The 21,569-nt window shown below is 42.3% G+C and overlaps 1 protein-coding gene across 4 annotated transcripts in view; it reads left to right on the top strand.

Moving 5' to 3' along the window:
- The window catches only part of LOC139311779 (alpha-2-macroglobulin-like), a 78,884-nt gene that overhangs the window by 47,205 nt on the left and 10,110 nt on the right, over positions 1 to 21,569 (top strand). For all 4 annotated transcript variants that reach the window (XM_070936287.1, XM_070936290.1, XM_070936289.1 and 1 more), the window contains 13 exons: positions 1,482 to 1,710; positions 3,387 to 3,678; positions 4,938 to 5,067; positions 6,223 to 6,344; positions 8,265 to 8,316; positions 9,085 to 9,168; positions 11,304 to 11,480; positions 13,370 to 13,451; positions 13,990 to 14,146; positions 15,419 to 15,493; positions 17,462 to 17,627; positions 19,819 to 20,045; positions 20,999 to 21,211. In XM_070936287.1, coding sequence (XP_070792388.1) covers positions 1,482 to 1,710; positions 3,387 to 3,678; positions 4,938 to 5,067; positions 6,223 to 6,344; positions 8,265 to 8,316; positions 9,085 to 9,168; positions 11,304 to 11,480; positions 13,370 to 13,451; positions 13,990 to 14,146; positions 15,419 to 15,493; positions 17,462 to 17,627; positions 19,819 to 20,045; positions 20,999 to 21,211 — 2,006 coding nt within the window. The remainder of the gene's footprint in view (positions 1 to 1,481; positions 1,711 to 3,386; positions 3,679 to 4,937; positions 5,068 to 6,222; positions 6,345 to 8,264; positions 8,317 to 9,084; positions 9,169 to 11,303; positions 11,481 to 13,369; positions 13,452 to 13,989; positions 14,147 to 15,418; positions 15,494 to 17,461; positions 17,628 to 19,818; positions 20,046 to 20,998; positions 21,212 to 21,569) is intronic.

The following is a 21,569-nucleotide window of genomic DNA, read 5'->3' as shown; positions in this document are numbered from 1 at the left end:
GGACCCAGATTGTTGAGGGCAAGAGGCTGACTTTGTAAACGGCTTAGAGAGGACTGCAAAGCATTGTGAAGCGGTATATAAATCTAAATGCTATTGCTATTCCTGACTTGTTGAGGACCCAAATCCTGACTTGTACAGAGACATGTATCAGAGGGCAGCGGCAGAAACCAAAATCATGAATAAATATAAAGCAATAGATTCTCCTCCCATTGAAGCATCAATAGGCTAAAAAAGCCCACCGCTAAGCAAAATATAATTCACAGGGTTAGTGTTAAGAAAAAAACCCTCAGTAAAAAGATATTTGAGGAAACATTTTTTTTAAAGTCAAGATGGCAAGCAGACCTGCATGTGTGAAGTCTGTCCCTTTTTTATGTCTGCCAATATCAAGAGGTGTGACTTTGATCACCCAATTGGAGCCACCACCTTATCAGAAACTGAGTTCCTCCCTTCCCCCAATCGCATCACATTAGGTGCTGAGGTTAAGTGAGGGGAGGAATTGAGAGGTTGATATTAATTAGAATGGAATGGAGTAGAACAGAACAGAATACTTCATTTGACCAAGTATGATTAGACACACAAAGAATTTGTCTCCGGTATGAAAGCTCTCAATGAACAAGCAAAGCAACAGAGTAATAATAATCATAATAGGTAAAAAGGTTAAATCATGGCAACTGGACCGAAGTTTACTAAACTGAGATGTTTCATTACTCATCCAAGTTTAACTCCTTCTGTCACAAGGAAACTTTTGGTTTAGGCATAGAGTCAAAGAGTAATTGAGTAGGACTTTGGTCCATTTGACATGATTTAACCTTTTTACATACTTTTGCTCCGGATGATTGAGTCTTCATTTACATATTGCCTTTTATTTTTGGGAGAAACCCCTGCAAGAGTTAGTACAATCCAATGACTCTCTGACTCTATGCCTAATCAAAAATTTTCATTTTGACAGGAGTTACTTGGATGAGTAATGAAATCTCTCCGTTTAATATATTTTGGTCTAGTTGCCATGATTTGACCTTTTTTACATACTTTTGGCCTGGATGATTGAATCTTCATTTACATAATAATCACAATACGATGCCAATAAGAACGGGCAGTAGAAAATATGAAAAGGATAATAACAACACCACAGCCATACAACATGAGTCAATATACTTAGACATCTAACAACACTGTTTTAATTGAGGGGTTGATAGTAACCATCACAAGGAGGGTGGAGTTTACAGGGAGATTCCCCAAGTGATGTAAACATCCCAGGTGGTTTGAACTCTGGTGCAGAGTTCCATGAAACAAAGAAAATGGAAAGGTTGAGGCTTCCAGGGGTGAAATTAGGACATCGTTCCCTCGTTGTCCAATTGTCTGGAAGCCTCCAGTCATCCGCCATGAATTTATGCAGTCAAAGACCAAAACTGGACCTGAGAGGGGAGGGACTAGTATCCTTTGACTACAACTCATCAAATGGCTTTCTTTCTGTGTTACAGTGATGGAATTCAGGCCTGGAGGTGCATTAATGCCTGGAGGGCCTCCAGGTATTGGTGCTCAGGGTTTCGCTCCCCCCCCGGGAGTTGGCGGTATGGCAGCCCCTGGAGTGGCTTTTGGTGTTGGTAGTGCTCTTCCACGGCTTCCCACTCCTCTGGTTGAGGCTGCCCCTAAAAGGACACCTCGGCGCTTCTTTCCTGAAACGTGGATATGGGACCTGGTTATTTTAAAGTAAGTGGATGAGACAGTTTAAGAGATTCCCCTGGAGACCAATTTCTCCAACCTAGGGGAGCTTCCAGGCATGGCTATTCATCCTGTGTCAGTCTGGCCCCAGCTACTCCCTAGGAAAGAAAGACTCTTGACTCCATAGGTTGTAGAGAAAAGGTATTTTTATTGGAGATGCTGAGGGCAGAATGGATGAGGCAAGCTCTACAGAAAAATTGTGCGAAAATTGTATATTGAAAGCAATCCCCAATCAGGCTCTGTTCCGATGTTTTGGGAACTCGGTGTTTCAGGTGCCAGTATAAATTCCTTTCCCAGGTCTGGCGTCCTTGAAGCTCAGCAGATGCCTCAGCAGATGGCTAACAGATGGCACCTCTGTTAGTGTCCATACTCCCCAATTTCCCATAGCATCCTTTCACACCTTCAGTACACTTCTGTTCTGTCCCCGTCGCATGCACACACACAAACAGACAGCCAGGAGTTAATGAATCAAATGGTCAGGAATTCCTTTAAGATAACAGTCTTGGCAGTGAACCATGAACTGCTTGCCAAGAGATTTTACTCACTAAGGGAGGTTTTTTCTCCTCAGTCCGATACATCAAATTAATTCTTCAAAGTAAAGAATTGTCAAAGTCCAGTCCGAAGAAACCCAAAAAGAGATTCTAACAGGGTTCTAGAAACACGATATGACTTCCGAGCTTTTCAATTTGTCCGTCACAAGGCCTGAATAGCCGACACACCCCCTTTTATCCCTTGTGGGGTGTGGTCCAGTGACTCAGCTCAATCTCTGGCCCGCCCATGCCTCTTTCTCTGCTGCGCACGCTTATCCTTCTGATGCTGTCTGGGATCCAGCCAACACTCTTCCCCCTCGCTCTCTATCTGTGGCTGCTCCGAAGTGCCTTGCTCCTGGCATATCTCTTGGCCTTCGGAGGAAACCTGAGGCATTGCCAGAGAGGAGGATCCTGAAGAGGGAGGCCTTGCCAAATCCTCTTCTTCACCTTCTGAGTCCTCTCCCTCTGTTAGGACAGGCTCGGGGGTCAGAGTCATAACAACTTCCTTTCCCAGACGCCCCCTTCTCCTTGGTTATGGCAGTTGCTAGCAAGCTTCAAAGACAGTGAAGACAAGCAGCTGATATCTTGATTGTAATACTGATTTTTTTTTTTAAAAAAAATACAAGTAGTCCTCAATGTATGACCACAATTGAGCCCAAAATATATGTTGTTAAGTGGGTCTTTGCAGTTGTTAAATTAGTAACACAGTTGTTAAGTGAATCTGGCTTCCCCATTGACTTTGCTTGTCAGAAGGTGATTATGTGATCCTGGGACACTGTAACAGTCATAAATGTGAGCCCAACATTTCTGTTGCTAAGCAAGACAGTTAAGTGAATTTTGCCCCATTTTACAACTTGTTAGTTAGTGACATGGTTGTTAAGTGAATCTGGCGTCCCTATTGCCAGTGCTTGTCTGAAGGTCACGAAAGGGGATCACATGACCCTGGGACACCACGTCATAAATATGAGCCAGTTGCGAAGTGTCCAAATTTTGACCGCAAGCGTGAAAAATGGACATAAGCCACTTTTTTCAGTGCTGTTGTAATGTGGAGTGGTCAATAAACAAATGGTTGTAAATCGAGGACTACCTGTGGTGGATAGCTTCCCTCACTTTCTATTCTCTTGTGTCCCTCAGTGGTTCTCAAGGAAACAGCCATTCTCAAGTCCATCAGTCTAATAGAAAGAGGGATGTATCTGAAGAACCCAAAGAGATTGCTCTTCCTGTGACCATCCCGGACACTATCACCGAATGGAAAGCTGGAGCTTTCTGCCTTTCAGCAGACACAGGCTTTGGCCTGGCCCAGCCCGCTTTTCTGAAGGCCTTCCAGCCCTTCTTCATTGAACTCACCTTGCCTTACTCCGTGGTGCGAGGAGAAGCCTTCCCACTCAAGGCTACCGTCTTCTCCTACCTGACTTACTGCATCCGGGTAAGGAGTGTTTAACAGCTACTGTGGGACCTTCCCTTTGTATTCTTGAAACTACTTGATCCTCTTTCTCTGCCCAGTCTATTTGCTCCAATTCAGAATAACAGAGTTGGAAGAGACCTTGGAGGTCTTCCAGTTCAACCTCCCTCTTCTAGCAGGAACCTAGATCATTCTGGACAAATGGCTGTGTATTTCTCTCACTCTGATTTTTGCCAGAGAACTGGCTTTCCATACTTCTTTTCCTTTAATACATTAGTTCAAGCTTGATGATTTTATGATGTTTGAACTTCAACTTCCAGAATTCCCCAGCCAGCAAATTGAAGTCCACTCAATTTAAAGTTGCTGAGTTTAAAAATACTACTCTAGCAGATACTTTTCTATGGAAAATTACAGCCATGACAGTAATGAGTGTATATGGGGAAATGAACTAGAACTTAAAGAGGGAGTGTAGGTTGTACCCAGAAGATTGTGGTTTTTTTTTTTTTTTTTTAATTTGATTTATATGCCGCCTTTCTCCGGAGACTCAGAGCGGCTTACAATGCATTAAGCAATAACCTTCATACTTTTGTATATTTATACAAAGTCAGCTTATTGCCCCCACAACTGGGTCCTCAATTTACCTACCTTAGAAAGGATGGAAGGCTGAGTCAACCTTGAGCCTTGGCGAGATTCGAACCTGCAGTAATTGCAGGCAGCTGGTCTTAATAACAGGGTGCTTTAGACCACTGTACTATCAAGGCTCTTAAAGGTTGACTTTACCATTAGCCAGAATGGGGTTGATCCCCATTGTTGAGTTCTTTAATTGCCCATTTTACCAAGAATAGCAAAGAGAAGCTTGTTGGATTCCTACCTCAAGTACTAGAATAAGAGTTTTGAACATGCTGTACATTATCTCATTCATTCATTCATTCATATATGTATATGTGTATGTGTATGCATGTATGTGTATGTGTATAGGGGAGATGGTGGCATAAAAATCCAATAAACAAACAAACAAATATTCAAACACTATCACAGATGTTAAAAACTTAACAAATAAATAAAAGCAAAATTGGGGGAGAAGAACATTCATCTACTCATAGTATGACCATTGTGCAGGCTCCCCATGGGAATCCCCAATGTTGCTGAAGACACAATGATTTCAGGGCCTTTTGAAAAGCTCACAGGGGCCTCATGGGAAATGATGATTATGAGCTTTTCTCGGCACTGCGGTGGGGATGTATAGCTTTCCCATTGAATTATTATTTTTTCCAAATGGACAGGTCAGAATATCTCTGACTCCTTCTGCTGACTTTGAGGCATCTCCTATGGAGAAAGAGGAGGGGGATTCCTATTGTATCTGTGCAAATGGAAGAAAAACGGTGTCATGGATGATGACCCCTAAAATTCTAGGTAAGTGGTAACTCTAATAGTGGAGCCATTACTTAGAAGATGATCTTTTCCCTCCATGTGTAAAGTAAATCAAGGAGCAGAGTTTTAATTATATCATTTCCTCCTAAGGATTGTAATGTATGTGTCGAGCGTCAAGGATCCCTCGAGACATCACCGAACATGGGGGGAAACATCAGGGAATAGCGCCAGCCAGAACATCAAAAAGGGCCACGTCGCTAATGATAATATTAGGCACAGGTGATGGTGATGGTGGCAGGCTGGGGTAGATACGATTAGGACAATGATACACAGTGGGAGTGATGGAATTAGCGGGGTTCGGGAAGGCGAAATGTGGGCAGACGAGACATCGCACAGCCAACACCTCGGCGACAATGAGAACACCCTTGAAACAAGCCAATGACATCATGGGACTGTGACAGCGGGATAGATAGGCGGGAATTCAAACCGACCACACAGCAGCTGAGTGCAATGAGAAGGACACTGACGGTAAGGAACCGGAAGACCTATAAAATGGAGCGGAGCGGTTGATCGCTCAGCTCTGACTTTATTCCGTTCCAGCAGATCCGGCATTTACTAAGATCTGTCATGTAACTTTAATTAAACCGGGTTTGATGCACATCTCATGTGTGTGTGTGTATAACTCACCCAGAGCCAGCACAGGCAGTCAAGGAGTGCCGAGAGAATGTGAGAAAGACCTTGGGAGACTGGACAAAGAGACACTGCCTAGGGAACGGTCAGCTAGGAGACTGCATCACCCACAGGTGTACAGAAGGCAGGGCAAGAGGCTCAGAAGAGACCCTCTCTAGTTTCCTGGGCTGTAAAGGAGACAGTGGGAGATCTGTACTTTCAAACTTGCAAGATTCTACTAATGTAGATTTACGGTAGAATAGAATTAGCGCATCAGGTTGTGTTTCCTGTCTGATCTACCTAGTAAGGTTGATATCAGTCGTACAAGTCTGAAAGTTCAATTCTCCCGCTGTCTTCTTTACATCCTGTGAAACTAGGGAGGGTCTCTTCTGATCCTCTTGCATCTCCCCACTATCCAGCTGCAGGCTCTGCTGTCCCTTATCTAACCATACTCTTGGCAAGGTCTCTGTGCTCAATCTACAATATAAAAGTAGCATATTGTAATAAGATGAACCATTTTTGTTCCAGGGGAGATAAACCTCACAGCAAGTGCAGAGGCTGTGACCTCAAATCAGCTCTGCGGGAATGAAGTAGTGGAAGTGCCCACCATTGGAAACAAAGACGTCGTGATCAAGTCATTATTAGTTGAGGTATGTGGGATGCTTTAAACCCAGGCTGGGTAATGAGACGACACAGACTGCTGTGTAAAGTGATGGTGGATATCTGTGCTAAATGTCAGAGATGATTCTGAGGAAAATACCAAGAGTCAGCTATTTATCCCACTTAGTAGAGTTTTCCAGGTCAAGAAAAGAAGCTGTGAGATCACCTATCTGAGCTCTTGAGTGCTGCTCCTTGGGAGAAGTCTGGCAAGATCTGAAGGGTTCTTGTCAGTGACCCGTTTAACTCTACCCCCCCTCGCGTTTTTCGCTTTTTTCTCCTTTGGATTACAAATTTTACAATAGAAAGCATGGCTAGTATAAGAAAGGCAACCAAAGCGACAGAAATGTCTACAACAAAAAGGGGATCTTTTTAGAAAGCCAGCAAATGACAGAAAAAAGGATTAGTCCAGATTTTACATAAAAAGTTTGAGGAATTAGGAAGAATATAACTTTATCAGTTAACGGGAAACTGACTAATTTAAGAGAGGGAATGGAAGAGATTTGCAATCATTGGGGGGAAAAGGTGGATAAAAAACTAAAGCAGAGGTGTCAAACTCAAGGCCTGGGGCCCAGATCCGGCCCACGGGGTGTTTAGATCTGGCCTGCGGGGCCGCCCTGGAAACACGAAGGACTGGCCCGTGGTGCCTCTGCCAGTAAAAACAGAGCTCACGAGAGTCATACACAGCCTTCCTGAGCTCTCTTTTCGCTTGCAGAGGATTGTAGGCAGTTGTTGTAGACAAAAAGAGAGGTTGGGAGCCTTTTTTCACTGGCAGAGCGCTCGGGCCACTGCAGGCCCCCCCGACATGAGTGATGTTGAGCTGGCCACACCCACCACAGCCATGCCCACCCCTGCCCCCTGAGGTCAAACACAACCCTGATGCAGCCCTCAATGAAATTGAGTTTGACACCCCTAAACTAGAGGATTCTAGAATTATTTTTTTTTGAGACGTTAAAAAGAATAAAGTAAAATTAAAAACTTTAAAAAGTAAAATAAAAATGGAATGTGCAGAAATGGACAAATTGACCAAAGAAATACAAGGAAAAGAAGATACAGACTTTTACTTAATTTGGCAAGAATGGTACAAATGGTTAGATAAAAAAGACACGAAATAAGAGATTACCACCCAATACTACAAAAATAAGTAAATAACAGGAAATATCGTTATATAAACATTGATACAAGATGAAAGATAATATATATAGATATATTGATATATAATTACCGAAGTAGCTCTACTTTCAAAGTTCAAGTCATGCGACTTGATTTCATTGTATAGTTAGTTTATGTCTAGTTTGTTTTAATGTTTATGTCTATATGTGTATGTTTGTTTACAATAAAAAATTTAAAAAAAAAAAAAAAAGAAACAAGAAATTCAGACTGAGGGCAGTGCAAGAACATGGTGCATTTGAAAAGACTCATAGCAGATTGCTCTACAGCAGGGGTATCAATCTCAAACTGAAAACAGATATTACCTTTGCAATAGTGGTGGACATCCTCGGGTGTAGGATGAGGATGAAGGTTTGTTCTCCGAGCTTGTGGGTTGATTGGTTAATGAAACTACCAGGCTGGGTAACAAAACTCCCCTAAACTCCACTGAAGATGTTACCTAGCCTGGTAATGAAACATTCAGAAAAGAAACCACAAGCTCGGAGAGCGAACCTTCATTCTCAGAAATTATCTTGTTAGGAAACAATACAAAGCAATTCTGTGTTGACCTATCCAGTGATATGAATTCTAAATGCTCCTCTTGATGGTTCACCTCTCGTTTTCACTGGCAGAACACTCACTCTGCATTTCCTCTTGGTGCTCGTCTACTTAACTCAAATGTTATGTCCACAGCGATTTTTCTAAATGATTCTAACACTCCTGTTTATCTCTCCCATTTTCTTTCCTTTCCTGTTCCTGTGAAGCCTGAAGGGATAGAGAAAGAAGTGGTGTTCAACTCTCTTCTCTGTGCACCAGGTACGTTGCCCATGTAGTGTAAGGACCAGCTTCTCCCCCACTTCCAAGAAAGTACGAACTCTCGAGAATTTTGTATTTCAAAAAGGAACCTTTTATTGAAAGGGATGAACGCAAGTCAAAACTCAAAGCAGGCTCTGGGGTCCCTCAGGGCATGCAGTTCAGGATAAAGGAAATTAGGAACCCCCTTCCCACCTTCCAATGTGGATTCCAACCAATCTGCTGTGTGAATACGAATTGCACCAACCTCTCTGAGAAACAGATATGAAGAGCTTCTCAGGGTCATCTTACAATCCACTTGTTCCCCACCCCCTTCCCTTTCATTTCCCGAGGTGTGAGAATTCTCCAGGCATTCCTGGTGCCAGGCAATGGTTATAAATCAGGATAAAGTTTATACAAAGAGGATCAGGTAAGAAATTGGATACTTAGGACACATAGGAAAATAACTAAATGTGGCAACTCCAAATCCCACCCCCCTTCTTCCACGAAGAATGGCAGATTTGACATGTAGACACAGATATTAACTTACTCTAAATGCTCTTTAAAAAAAAACCCTCCATCAAAAGATCACCACCTCCCCAACTCAGGCATTCATGAAAGCCTAGATGAGAGGAAGGAGTGGGGAAAGGATATAAATATTGGATGTGGTCTCTTGAACAATTTGATTCCTGCTAAAATCCCTATTGCAGCTCAACCTTCTAAGCAGAACGTGTATCAAGAGTCGAGTTAGAAAACTAACTCCATGATCAAAGTGTTGTTTCTCTTTTATAGGAAAACCCGAGTCCAAATCTTTTCCTCTGATGTTACCGGAGAATGTTGTAGAAGGCTCAGCCAGGGCCTCCTTTTGTGTGCTGGGTAAGTGAGATACCATGGTACTCATTTTGGAAATCAATTCTGTCCTTGGGTACTCCCATATAAGGTCCCTGGGTCAATCTGGAAGCTGCTCCAATTCCATATACAAGTAGTCCTTGATTTACCACAAAGGTGCTTTTTCAAGAGGCAACTGGATTTTCTGGTTTTTCTTTGAAGATGTTTCGCTTCTCATCTAAGAAACTTCTTCAGCTCTGACTGGATGGTGGGGGATGGAAAGATTTATACTTCTTGCAGACAGCTTGTTATTTGCATCCTTTTAGCAGGTTGTTAAGGTTACCTGGATGTTTATCTGTGACATCAGGGTCACCTGAGTGGTACAAATTGGTGTGGAGCCTTCTTGCAGAATTGTTGAAAGGACTGTGTTGTAGACTGGAGATAGCTGATGTTGTATCCCTTCCCCTCTGTTGAGAGAGGGATGTTCAATTTTGACACAGATGGCCTCTTTGACCCCTCTTTCAAACCAGTGGTCCTCTCTGTCCAAAATATGGACTTTGTTGTCTTCAAAAGAGTGGCATGTGTCTCAGGAGTGGGTTCTAAATTTTTTTACTACCGGTTCTGTGGGCGTGGCTTATTTCGTGGGGGTGGCTTGATGGTCATGTGACAATTCTTTAGGATTTGGCAGAGGTACTGGTCTACCAGGCTTTTAACTGCTTGCAGAGCTGTACCCGTCTACCCATTTATTTTTGCAGGCACTGGTCTACTCATGTATTTTTGCAGGCACTGGTCTACCCATTTATTTTTGCAGGCACCGGTCTACTCATTTGTTTTTGGAGGCACCGGTCTACCACCAAACCACTTTTTAACACTGATCAGTTGTAGGGCGGCCCTTTGAAGCCCCGTGGCAAGAGTTTAAACAGTTTTTTTCCTTATAGCCCATCAGCTGGGACTCAGGAGGCAGCAATAGATTGGGGGTGGGGCCAAATAAAAGGTAAGAATAATGGGTGGGAGGGGCGGGGGGGCAGAACCAGTTCAGTGATGTCATATCGTCACCGCTACTCGCTCGGCGGAATTGGGCCGAATCGGGAGGAACCCACCACTGGTGTGTCTTTTAAATGCAGATGGACTTCTGAAACAAGTCCTGATGTGTTCGTTATCCTATGTTGTGCCATGCATTTATCACAATTCAAAAGATTGGCAACTGAGTCATATTTATGATAGTTGCAGTGCCCTGGGGTCGTGTGTTCAGCTTTTGCGACCTTCTGACAAGCAAAATCAATGGAGAGGACAGAATCACTTAACAACCATGTTACTAACTTAAGAACTGCAGTGATTCACTTAACAACTGTGGCACGAAAATATCTCATTTATCAATGGAAATTTTGGGCACAATTGTGGTCATAAACCAAAGATTACCTGTATGGTCCATGATTGACAGTTTTACATTAAGCCTGAGCTGGGTGCTTTCTAAGCCAACCCCGGCACTGATTCACTTAACAATTCTGGCAAGAAATGTCATGAAAAGGGCAAAATTCACTTAGCTCAGCAACATAAATTTTGGACTCAATTATGGTTGTAGATTGAGGACTACCTGTATTCCAGCATGTTGGATAGTCACTATGGTTGGCAGTTTTAGGGCATCGGATTAAATGTAAGGACCTTCCTCAGCTATCTCTTTAGGAAAGCATGACTCTTGAAACAATTGGCATTTCAAAAGGAACTTTTACGGAGAGAAAGTGATTGCACAGAGTTCAGGTGGAATCAGAAGTTCCCACTCAAAGCATTAAGCTATTCTTCCCATTCAAACCCCACCCCCGGTCCACCAGTAGCCAATACAGTGCCTCAAAAGTGTTTTGAGAACTCTGAGGTGTTAGGTTGATAACGGTTCATCCTCAGGACGTTGTGACCTTGGTAATAGGCTAGAACTGGCTGGGAGACATCCATCATGTCGACTTGGTCCCCTTCCCTAAATCCCACTCATTACAGCAAAAGCAAAAGCATGCAAAGAATCTTGCCTCAGATGACAATCCCTTCTCCCTCAGAATAACAGCGTTCTAGCAGGGACCTGACACAAGGCTGGGTAGATTTCTCTGGATATTCAAACAGTGACATCTTTTGAGGGGGGAATCAAAGTTGGCATGATCCTTTCTATTATATGTCCTCTTCTTTCCCTTTCTCAGGAGACATTTTAGGAGGAGCAATAAAGAACCTCCATCAGCTTCTCAAGATGCCGTATGGCTGTGGGGAGCAGAACATGGCCCTCTTTGCCCCCAATATCTACATCCTGAACTATCTCAAAAAGACTGGACAACTGACAGAGGAGATCAAATCCAAGGCCGTCGGATACTTAGAGGCTGGTGAGAAGCATCTCACAGGAATTTTCCTCTCTTTTTCTCTACTGCAGTTGGGAACTTTCAAAGGCTCACTCGACAGATCAGTCACTGGTATTGATAGAGGAGGTTGTAAATTGAACAGATTAGACTGACTGAGACACTTGGAACCTTTCCAGATGTTGGGAACAAGAGACATTAGTAATATAGAGAACCTTTTGGTGTACGCTGACCTAGAAACCAGGAGACTGTGAGTTCTAGTACTGCCTGAGCATGAAAGAACGACTGAATGATTTTAGTCACTCTCTTTTGGCTCACCTCACCTCAAAAGGTTGGTTAGGAAAAATAGAAAAGTGTTATGGGGGAAGATAAAACAAGGAAGGAGTATGATGTATATTTGCCCTTTTGAATTCCTTATAAAAAAGTAGTAAATGAAGGATTACAATCAAATGAATGAATGAATGAAATATTGCTCAATGGCTTGCTCTTCTGGACAATCCAGTTGTCCTGCAGTAGCAGAGAATAGAATAACAGAGTTGGAAGGGACCTTGGAGATCTTCTAGTCCAACCCCCTGCTCAAGCAGGAAACCCTGTACCATTTCAGACAAATGGTTATCCAATCTCTTCTTAAAAACTTCCAGTGTTGGACCATTCATGGAAGCAAGTTGTTCCACTGATTAATTGTTCTGTTGTAGAAGAATTAGAATGAATTACAATTTAAATATGTAAGTGATGTTGAGTGTTTATGCAAAGAGAAAAGAGGGTTATAAATGTAATTGGTGACTGAGGCTCTGGATAGGATTGCACCTATGTGAACTCTCCTCACCCGTAGACCTTTCTGCCGTCTGTGGTACAATATACAGAGGAACTGTTTCATCAGACATTCCTTCCGTGTGACATCTCGGTGTTGTCTCCAATCGTTCTTCTTTTTGTTATTTATTCTGTCTTCGTTCTCATCGAATCAATTACAACAATTCATCACCAACAAAATATTCTGATTATGGCATTTTTATATATAACTATTAATTTACTTATTTGTATTTCTTTTCTAACCAATAGTAAAATTGATTCCATATGAAGTATTCTGAATCTTCTCTTTAATCATCAAAGTCAATCTATTCATTTCTGTACAATCTAATTTTTTTTTATTACTTCTCCTTCCAAAGGTATTCTCTCTGCTTTCCAGTGTTGTGCATAAACAATCCTTGCAGCCGTTATTACATGTATAATCAAATAGATATTTTCTTTGCTAATTTTTTCTGGCAGGATACCCAATAGGAACAGTTCTGGTTTTAAATCAATACGTTGTTGTATCATTTCTTCCAGCCATATCTTAATTGTATTCCAATAATTTTTTGCTTCTGGACATGTCCACTACATATAGTAATAAGAACCTGGTAACTGGCGACATTTCCAACATTTAGCTGATTTATCTTTAAACATTTTTGCCAGTTTCTCAGGGGGCATATGCCATCTATAAAACATTTTATATTGATTTTCCTTATATGCAGTGGACATTGTTAATTTATAATTCCTTTCCCCATAGCTGTTGCCATTTATCTAGATCTATTGAATGTCCAAAATTCTTTGCCCAGGCTATCATTGTTTCCTTTACTTGTTCCTCCTCCAGTTCAATGCCTAGTAAAAACTTATAGATCTTTTTAATTAATTTATCCACTGTTCCCATGAGTATCCAGGATGGGATCATAAAGGGAACCTTTGGAAGAGGTCGTGGTGTAGTCAAGCATACTGAATAATATTCCAAATTTAATTTGGAGATTCAAAGCAAGTTTGGCTCAATTTCTAAGTCAAACTGACTTTTGGAAATGAATCACGAATTTGAACGGAATATTTCACTTGGGTTTGGAAACGCACATGCTGCTCAGCTCACCTCTAAATTTCCTCTTCCACTTCAGGCTATCAAAGGCAACTGAACTACAAGCATCCCGATGGTTCTTACAGCGCTTTTGGAAAAGGTTCAGAGGAAGGGAACACTTGGTAAGATTTCTTTGTTCCTAAGGTCACGTTTCTCAAACTTTCTATGGTGATGGACTAACCAAATCAACATTCAGAAAATTCAAGAGCCATAAAGGAGAATATTTGTAGCTCAGGGTTGACGTGAAGGGTCCGTGGGGCTCTCTGAGCTTGCTTGTTTTTCTTGCAGACTTTTCTTTACCCTGACAAGGTAATATCATCAGTTCTGGTAAGGAGTGGTGTTTACTGTCAGTTTATATTCTGGTGTCTTGCTTGTCTGTGGGGGTGGGGTTGGTTTTACAGATTGAAGAGAAACACGATAACCATACCAAGTGGAAGCATACTCAGGAATGGTTAAATAGTGAAGATAATTGCCTATAACTGTGCAATCATCACATTGCTGGTGAAAAGGGGGGCTTTGACTGCCTAGTTATAGCTGCCCTCCTAACTTTCCTTCCTTCTTTCAATGGGTTCTTCAATCCCAAGATAGCCAAAGATTGTAGGAGCTTGGGAACTAGAAAAAGAAAAATGAGATTCTCCTTTGCTCTGGGCTGTTTTATAGGCTGACGGCTTTTGTACTGAAATCTTTTGCTCGGGCGAGATCCATAATCTTTGTGGAAGACAAGCACATCAACGATGCCCAGAACTCGCTGACACTAAGGCAGGAGAATACTGGATGCTTTCGGAGTACCGGATCTCTTTTTAACAATGCCCTCAAGGTACAAGAGGCGGGTGGGAGAAAATGGCGACATATCTTTCGAAATGAGAGTTGGGTATATTGGGAATACTTGACTTGCAACCACAATTGGGGCTGGAATTTTGGACCTTAAATGAGATAGCCACTAAACAAGTCATCACATGATCGACCTGATTTTACGACCATTTTTACCGTACTTGTTAAACGAATCACCATGGTTGTTAAGTGAATCTGGTTTCCCCAGTTCACTTTTTTTTTTGTCCAAAACTGGTCAGGAAGGTTGCATATTGTGATCACACAAGACTATGCAACTGTCGTAAAAGCAAGCCAGTTGCCAAGTGCCCAAATTGTGTTCATGGGATTGTAGGGTTGGTGTGAGAGTCGTTAATTTCAAGGATGCACTGAAATCTGGTTTCTCCAAGATTGTTGTAGCTTTGGACCATCATTAAACGAATGAGCTCAAGAAGGAATGTGAATTGAAGATTGATCCAGATTGAATTGGTTTGGCCACATAGAGAATGATTGGGAATTACTCTGGATTTCTAATCTGGAAAAAAATATGTGTTGTCTTTCTGTTGATGAACAAGGACAGCATTGACAAAACAGAAAGACTCATGAATATTCAGCAGTCAGGATTAAATGTTTTACACGAAAAACTGACAGAATATCTTCAGTAGTGCCCAAGGGTGCTTTTTCAGGAGGCAAGTGGACTGCCTTCTTTTTCTTTGAAAACACAGATATTTAGCTACTCACTTTGGGATGAACATCCTTTGAATGGTGCAGGAGTATGAATGGGTTTCCAGAAAAATTGCAGACTACAAGAACCGTTTGCGCTTCAGTTTGAGATGCAGACAGCACAGATTCATCCTCAACAGTCTGCACCTGTCTTCAACAGGGAAGGGACACAGGGCAGAAAAACATCCTGCAGTTAAGAAGACTCCACACCCATTGGCACTACTCAGGTGACCCGGAGGATACAGATAAACCTCCTAGTGGCCCCAACAACTCTCTAAAAGAATACAAATGTCTGCAAGGAGTATAAATCCTTCCATTCCCCATCATCCAGTCAGAGCCGAATAAGCTTTTTGGATGAGAAGCGAAACGTCTTCGAAAGAAAAGACAAGGAAGTCCAGTTGCCTCCTGAAAAAGCACCATTGTATTGCTCAGTTCCCAAGATTCCATGATTTCTTGGGAGGGAGATATAATATAGATATGGAAAGAATGGAGGAATGGTAGAAGATGGTGGAAGTTCTTTGTATAATAGGTGCAGCTGATATCTGTCTCTCTCCTGCAGGGGGGAGTTGATGACCAGACCACTCTTTCAACTTATATCACCATTGCTTTGCTGGAAGTGCCGCTACCTCCCACCGTAAGTGTGCCAAGTGCAACCATGATTGCAGTAAACTAGCAGTGAGGAAACCCATGTTCAAGTTCCCACTTGGTCATGGAGTTTACAATCATTTAGGCTAATGAAATAGACCACATCTGACTAGCTTCACTGCACATGTAAAGCCATCTGGTGAACCCAATGTAATTGTATAAGCTGAATAAGCCAAATTACTTCTTCCTTATCCCTCCTTCAATCAATTCTGTCCTTTTCTCTCTCCAATCAATTAAGAGGCATGGTGCTCAGTGGCTTAATGTCAGAGATGGTCTCAGTTCTGGTGGTTTGAGCTGAAGCCCTATGTGGCAAGATGAGCTCGTCATTTGCCTTAGCTTCTGTCCACCTAACAATTCAAAAGCCTGTTTAATGCAAGTAGATAGATAGGTACCACTTCGGCAAGGAGACAAACTGGTGCTCTGTGCAGGCAATCAGATTCCTGATGGCTTTGAACCTTTTCGGTTGTGCTGTCTATTTGCGAGGCAGCTCCGGGAAGGGAGGGGGGGTTTGGGTGACGCTGCAGGAAGAACCGTTCATCTTTCTCTTTGGTGCAAAGCAAGGTTATCCTCCTGTAGCGCACCTTGGGAAGCACACAAGCGTGTCCTATAACAGGGCTGGTACTTTGGCAAGCCAAATTACTACTTTGCAATAGCATTGTGGTCTCCTGGCTACAGTAACAATGCCATACACTAATAACAATCTAACCAATTCTGACCTAACTTACTTCTTCATATTTGGCTCCTAATGGCCACTCTGACGCTTGGCGGCTGACTGCACCAAAGTAATTCTTCCAAGCAAGATGTTCACAGTGTTCTTTAGCAAGATTTATTGATAGGAGAGGGAAAGGGTTATGACAACATCAGCAGCTTTCACTTTAGGATCATGTTGTCTTTCAACACATTAGGGTGAAGACTTTTTGACTTCCTTTCTAAGGGCTTTTGTGTGAACTGGAAAGGAAGAGCTTCTTTTTGCAGATAATGGAGGAGTCTGCAGATGGTTGTTTACAAAACAATCTCCTGAATCCTTATATTATCAGTCCTGATTTGCCCTGCTCCTCCTTCTCCTCATGCTTGATCCACCAGCACACTCATCTTGGACCTCAGCTAGTGAGGAACTGCTAAGCCTCGTTACAAAAACATAGGAGCATGTAGGAAGAGCAAGTAGCTGGCAGTGGCTCAGGCAGCAGAAATACGGAGATGAGCAGCCCAAGGGTTGAGGTTTCTGTGCTCTTCATTCAACCTGAGCTTTTGGGTTCTGTCTGCTCATTGGGAGGAAGAAAATAACAATTGGCTTGCATCAGTTAGACCATCAGTTTGCTGTTGGTGTAATTTGTGAAGACTGTTTAAGTTAACAACTTAAATGAATAATAAAGCCAACTTCATCCCAGGGCTTTGCTGAGATCCTGTGTTTCTTATCACAATCTCCTCTTCAGGAACTTTCCTCCTGACCAATTTAGATTACAAATTAACTGGTGGGAGAAGGACAATACTTCCTCCTCCTCCTCCTTTCTCCATTTCAAGTGTTGAGGGAGATACAAAGTTCTGGCTTTTGTACTTTTGGCGACATCAATCACTGTTATTTGATGCTGTTGTTTTGTGCCTTTGATGTTGTCTCTCTGGTTCTGCCTTGTATTCTTTGGCCTTCTCTTTTTGTATATGCTTTGTATGGTATAGAATCCCAAAACGTTTTCTCTAAGTGAGTAGACCACTTAACTTGCTGTTTTTGCATGTAGTTTAAGACTGGATCTATTCTACTTCTTTCTCTTATCATCTCATTTTTTATTTTATCCCTTCTGGTCACTCCGGCACCTTTCTTCAAACATTTCATTTCCAAGTGGTGATTAACTTTCGCTTCTGCTTTATTGCAAATGATGATGACACTGGTAATATAGGGTAAAGATGAATATGCTTTGTATACTGCTATATTGACTTCCATTAAACGTCTTCTTCTCTGCAGCATTCTGTGGTGCAAAATGCTTTGCTTTGCTTGGAGAAGGCAACTGAAGCAAAAGAGATCCACATTTATCTCCGGGCTTTGTTAGCATACACTTTTGCTTTGGCAGGGAAAGAGGAGAAGAGGCAAGAAATGTTGGACTCCCTTCTAAAAGTAGCTGTGAAGGACGGTGAGAAATGAGCTCTTTGTTATAAAAATCAGGTAGACATCGAAGAAATTGGAGATGTGCAACAAACCTTATTGGCATGCAAAGAATAATGTTCATTGGACCCCCGGTCAAGAAAAGTGCCTATAGCCCCAAGTGTAGAGTTCCAAGTAATAAACCAGAAGCAATCAAAACCTTGAGGCCTAGAGTTTCCTCAAAGTATGAATTTATTAGGAATGGCATATTGGCACAGCTGGTGAAAACCCGACTCTGAAGGACCCAAGGTTTTCCCCACCCAAATCAAAACCCAAAGTTCTTTCTCCCAGGTCACACATCCATCACATGGTCCAATCAGGTTGCAGTCCCAACTCCAGCTGGCTTTTGTCCAAGCCCCTCCAACACCTGGTAGCAATGTCCTTAGCTCCCATGGGAAACAATGTTATTTTGGCTACACATCCCCCCCAGCTATCTCTATCTCCCTCCTCACGTTCCCACAGCTCCACCAGCCTCGCTGTGGCAACCCTGAAGATGCTCCCAAAATGGTTTCAGGGCTGACACCAAGCGTTTTTAATACAGGTTTGTATTTATTTATTTATTAAATATATTTGTTGTCCATTTCAGTACATAAGGATGGAGGCATACACTGATTCCATGAATAACTAATTAATGACCACTGGAAGGAAATAAGTGGGCAGATGAGCCGGAGAAGATATTCCTTCTGGCCATCATGGAATGAATTGGGTGTCTCACATTAGTATCATATTAACACTCAACATCTTATAGCCCTTTATCATGATGGCCCCAAGTTTTTTTCATACCTACAATAAATATTTTATTTATTTATTAAATGTATTTGCTGCCTTATATAACTCACTATATAAGGATGGAAGCATATGCTGATTCCACACATAATTAACTAATGACCACTGGAAGGAAATCAGTTGTCAGGTCCCTGCTGGAATGCTGCCATTCCAAAGGGGAGGAGGGATATTTCATGAGGTGAATGCTTTGAATGCTTTCGCTTTTGCTGTATCTGGATGGGAATTAGGGATGGGGACTGGAGTGTCAGGATGGACTCCCTCACAGCTGGTTCCAGACTATTACCAAGGTCGCAGTATCCCCAGGAAGAACGACTATCACCATCCCACCTCAGAGTTCTCAAAATACCTTTGCGGCATCCTATTGGCTACTAGTGAAGATGGGGCATTGGAGTGGGGTCTGAAGGGAAAAATTCCCGCACAAATTTCAGACTCTGCCCGCCTTCTCTGAAATGCCAATTGTTTCAAGAGTCATGCTTTCCTGATAAGATAGCCAAGGCAGATCCTTACATCAATGGGCAGATGAGCTGGAGATAATATGCATTCTGACCATCATGGAATGATTCCCATCATATTGGCATCATATTAATACTCAACATCTTATTGCCCTTTATCATGATGGTAATGAGGTGGTTTATTGGCTTGAGGGTCATTGAAGTCTTGCTACTTACGGCTGTAATTTAACCCAGAATCATGATTATAAGCCATTGCAGACATAAATTGAGGCATCAGGTGACTGGATTCAAAGTTATAATCATTTTGTTATGACAGTCATTAAGTAAACATGGCGATTGTTAAGAGAATCCATTTTCTAGTTTTTTGCTAGAAACTGGAAGTAAAAATGCTAGTACCTGGCAAAAGCTATCATTAATCATGCTCCATGACTGCAGGATGCTGCAAACAGTCATATTGGTGAGTCGGTTGCCAGGCGCCCAAAATATGATCACATGACCACAGAGGTGTGCATGAGTACAGGTAATCTTCAACTTACAACAGTTTGCTTAGTCCTCGACTTACAACAGTTCGCTTTGTTCGTTGTTATAATGGCACAGAAAAAAGTGACATGACCATTTTTCACACTTAACAAACCTCACTTAACAAATTTCTCACTTAGCAACATACATTTTGGGCTCAATTGTGGTCGCAAGTTGAATATTGTAACTCCAAAAACGGGTCATAAGTAGCTCTGGGGAGATTTGTCATAACTTTGAACAATTGTTAAATAACCAGTTGTATGTTGAAGACTACTTGTAATGTGCTTCTCCTGTTGCCCAGTTGCATAGGGCTTGACACCAGAAAGGCCAAATGTTTTTGTACAGATACCAGTTGTAACTTGATATATCTCTGATGGTGCTTGGACTGTTTGTGTAACCCAAAGTTAATTTCTCTCTTTGAAGAGGATGGCTCCATCCACTGGGAGAGGCCTGGGAAGCCAAAGCAGAGATCTGATTTTCCACTCTACTTGCGTGCTCCCTCTGCTGAGGTAGAGATGACCTCCTACGGGCTCCTTGCTTTCCTCACCAACAAACTGCCTCCGTCCCAGGAAGAATTAACGATAGCAACTGCCATTGTCAAATGGTTGCTCAAACAACAGAATTCCAATGGAGGATACTCCTCTACACAGGTATGTTCGCTACTCACAAATTCTCAGAGGATGTAGGAAGGAGCAACTGGAAATGAATCTGATGTGATTTGATATGTCTTGGTATGGCCTCCAGATGTGCTGAATCTCAATTCCCAGGATTTCCAGCTGAGGTGTGTCATTCAAGAGAGATAACTTCCTAACAGTGAGGGCAATTAACCAGTGGAACAGCTTGCCTTCAGAAATCGTGGGCGCTCCATCACTGGAGGCTTTTAAGAAGAGACTGGACAGTCACTTGTCTGAAATGACATAGGTTCTCTTGCTTAAGCAGGGGGATGGACTAGTAAACCTTTGAGGTCCCTTCCAGCTCTATTCTATTCTATTTTGTTCCATTCCACTCCACTCCACTCCTGTCCCAAAGATGCTTTTTTCAAGAGGCAATTGGACTTTTTGGTTTTTGTTTGAAGATGTTTAACTTCTCGTCCAAGAATGCCTGTAGTACAGTGGACTAAAGCACTGTTATTAACAACTATATATAGTTGTTATATATATATATAAAAATAAACTGCTGCTTGCAATTACTGCAAGTTCAAATCTCACCAGGCTCAAGGTTGACTCAGCCTTCCATCCTTTCAAAGGTAGGTGAAATGAGGACCCAGATTGTGGGGGCAATCAGCTGACTTTGTATAAATATACAAAAGTATGAAGGCTATTGCTTAACGCATTGTAAGCCGCCCTGAGTCTCCGGAGAAGGGCGGCATATAAATTGAAGCAAAAAAGAAGAAGAAGAAGAAGAAGCTTCTTCATCTCTGGATGGTGGGAAAGAGGTGAAGAAGCTTCTTGGATGAGACACAAAACATCTTCAAAGAAAAACCAGAAAGTCCAGTTGCCTTTTGAAAAAAGCACCTTTTGGACAACCATGACATGAATGACTGAGACTCTCCATAGACATTCCATTCTTTTCCATTCCATTTTAGTTTTGCTTTCTCTTGCAGGATACGGTGGTGGCTCTCCAGGCCCTCTCCCAATACAGGACAGTTACTTATTCGAAGGATGGCATCGATGCCAGAGCGACCTTGAGTTCAGGAGATGCTGTCCTGGCAGAATTCCATGTGGACAGCAATAACTCTCTGCTGCTCCAGTGCCAGGATCTGCCCCAAGTGCCAGGGAACTACAAGGCTGAGGTGACCGGTTGCATCTTTATGCAGGTGAGTGCCCTGGTGAGAGAAGAGACCAGTGTTGCTGCCTAGCGATGATCTATTTTGGGTTCCCAATGGACGTATGGGAATGCAAGTTGAGAAGAAAAGGCATGAAGAAAAGTCAGCAAGTTAAATAAGGGATGGAGAACATCTTTGAGAACATAAGAGCTGCCAGGCCAGATTAGGCCATTTAAGATCAGCATTTTGCTTCTTATGGCAGCCAGCCATGACATGCAGGAGACAGAATTTATAATTCTCCCACAATCTGGCACTTGGGGCCCTGCTGTCCTGATTTTAGAAATAACTTGAGAGACCTGTGGATGCATCCAATCCTGCTTTAGAAGCCATTCAAGTTAATCACCATCAC

The sequence above is a fragment of the Pituophis catenifer genome, unplaced genomic scaffold (assembly GCF_029215685.1).
Source record: "Pituophis catenifer annectens isolate HBS135680 unplaced genomic scaffold, rPitCat1.0.hap2 SCAF_2, whole genome shotgun sequence".
In the NCBI taxonomy this organism is placed as follows: domain Eukaryota; kingdom Metazoa; phylum Chordata; class Lepidosauria; order Squamata; family Colubridae; genus Pituophis; species Pituophis catenifer.
Note: the sequence above shows the minus strand (reverse complement) of the source record. Positions and strands in the feature narration are given on the sequence as shown.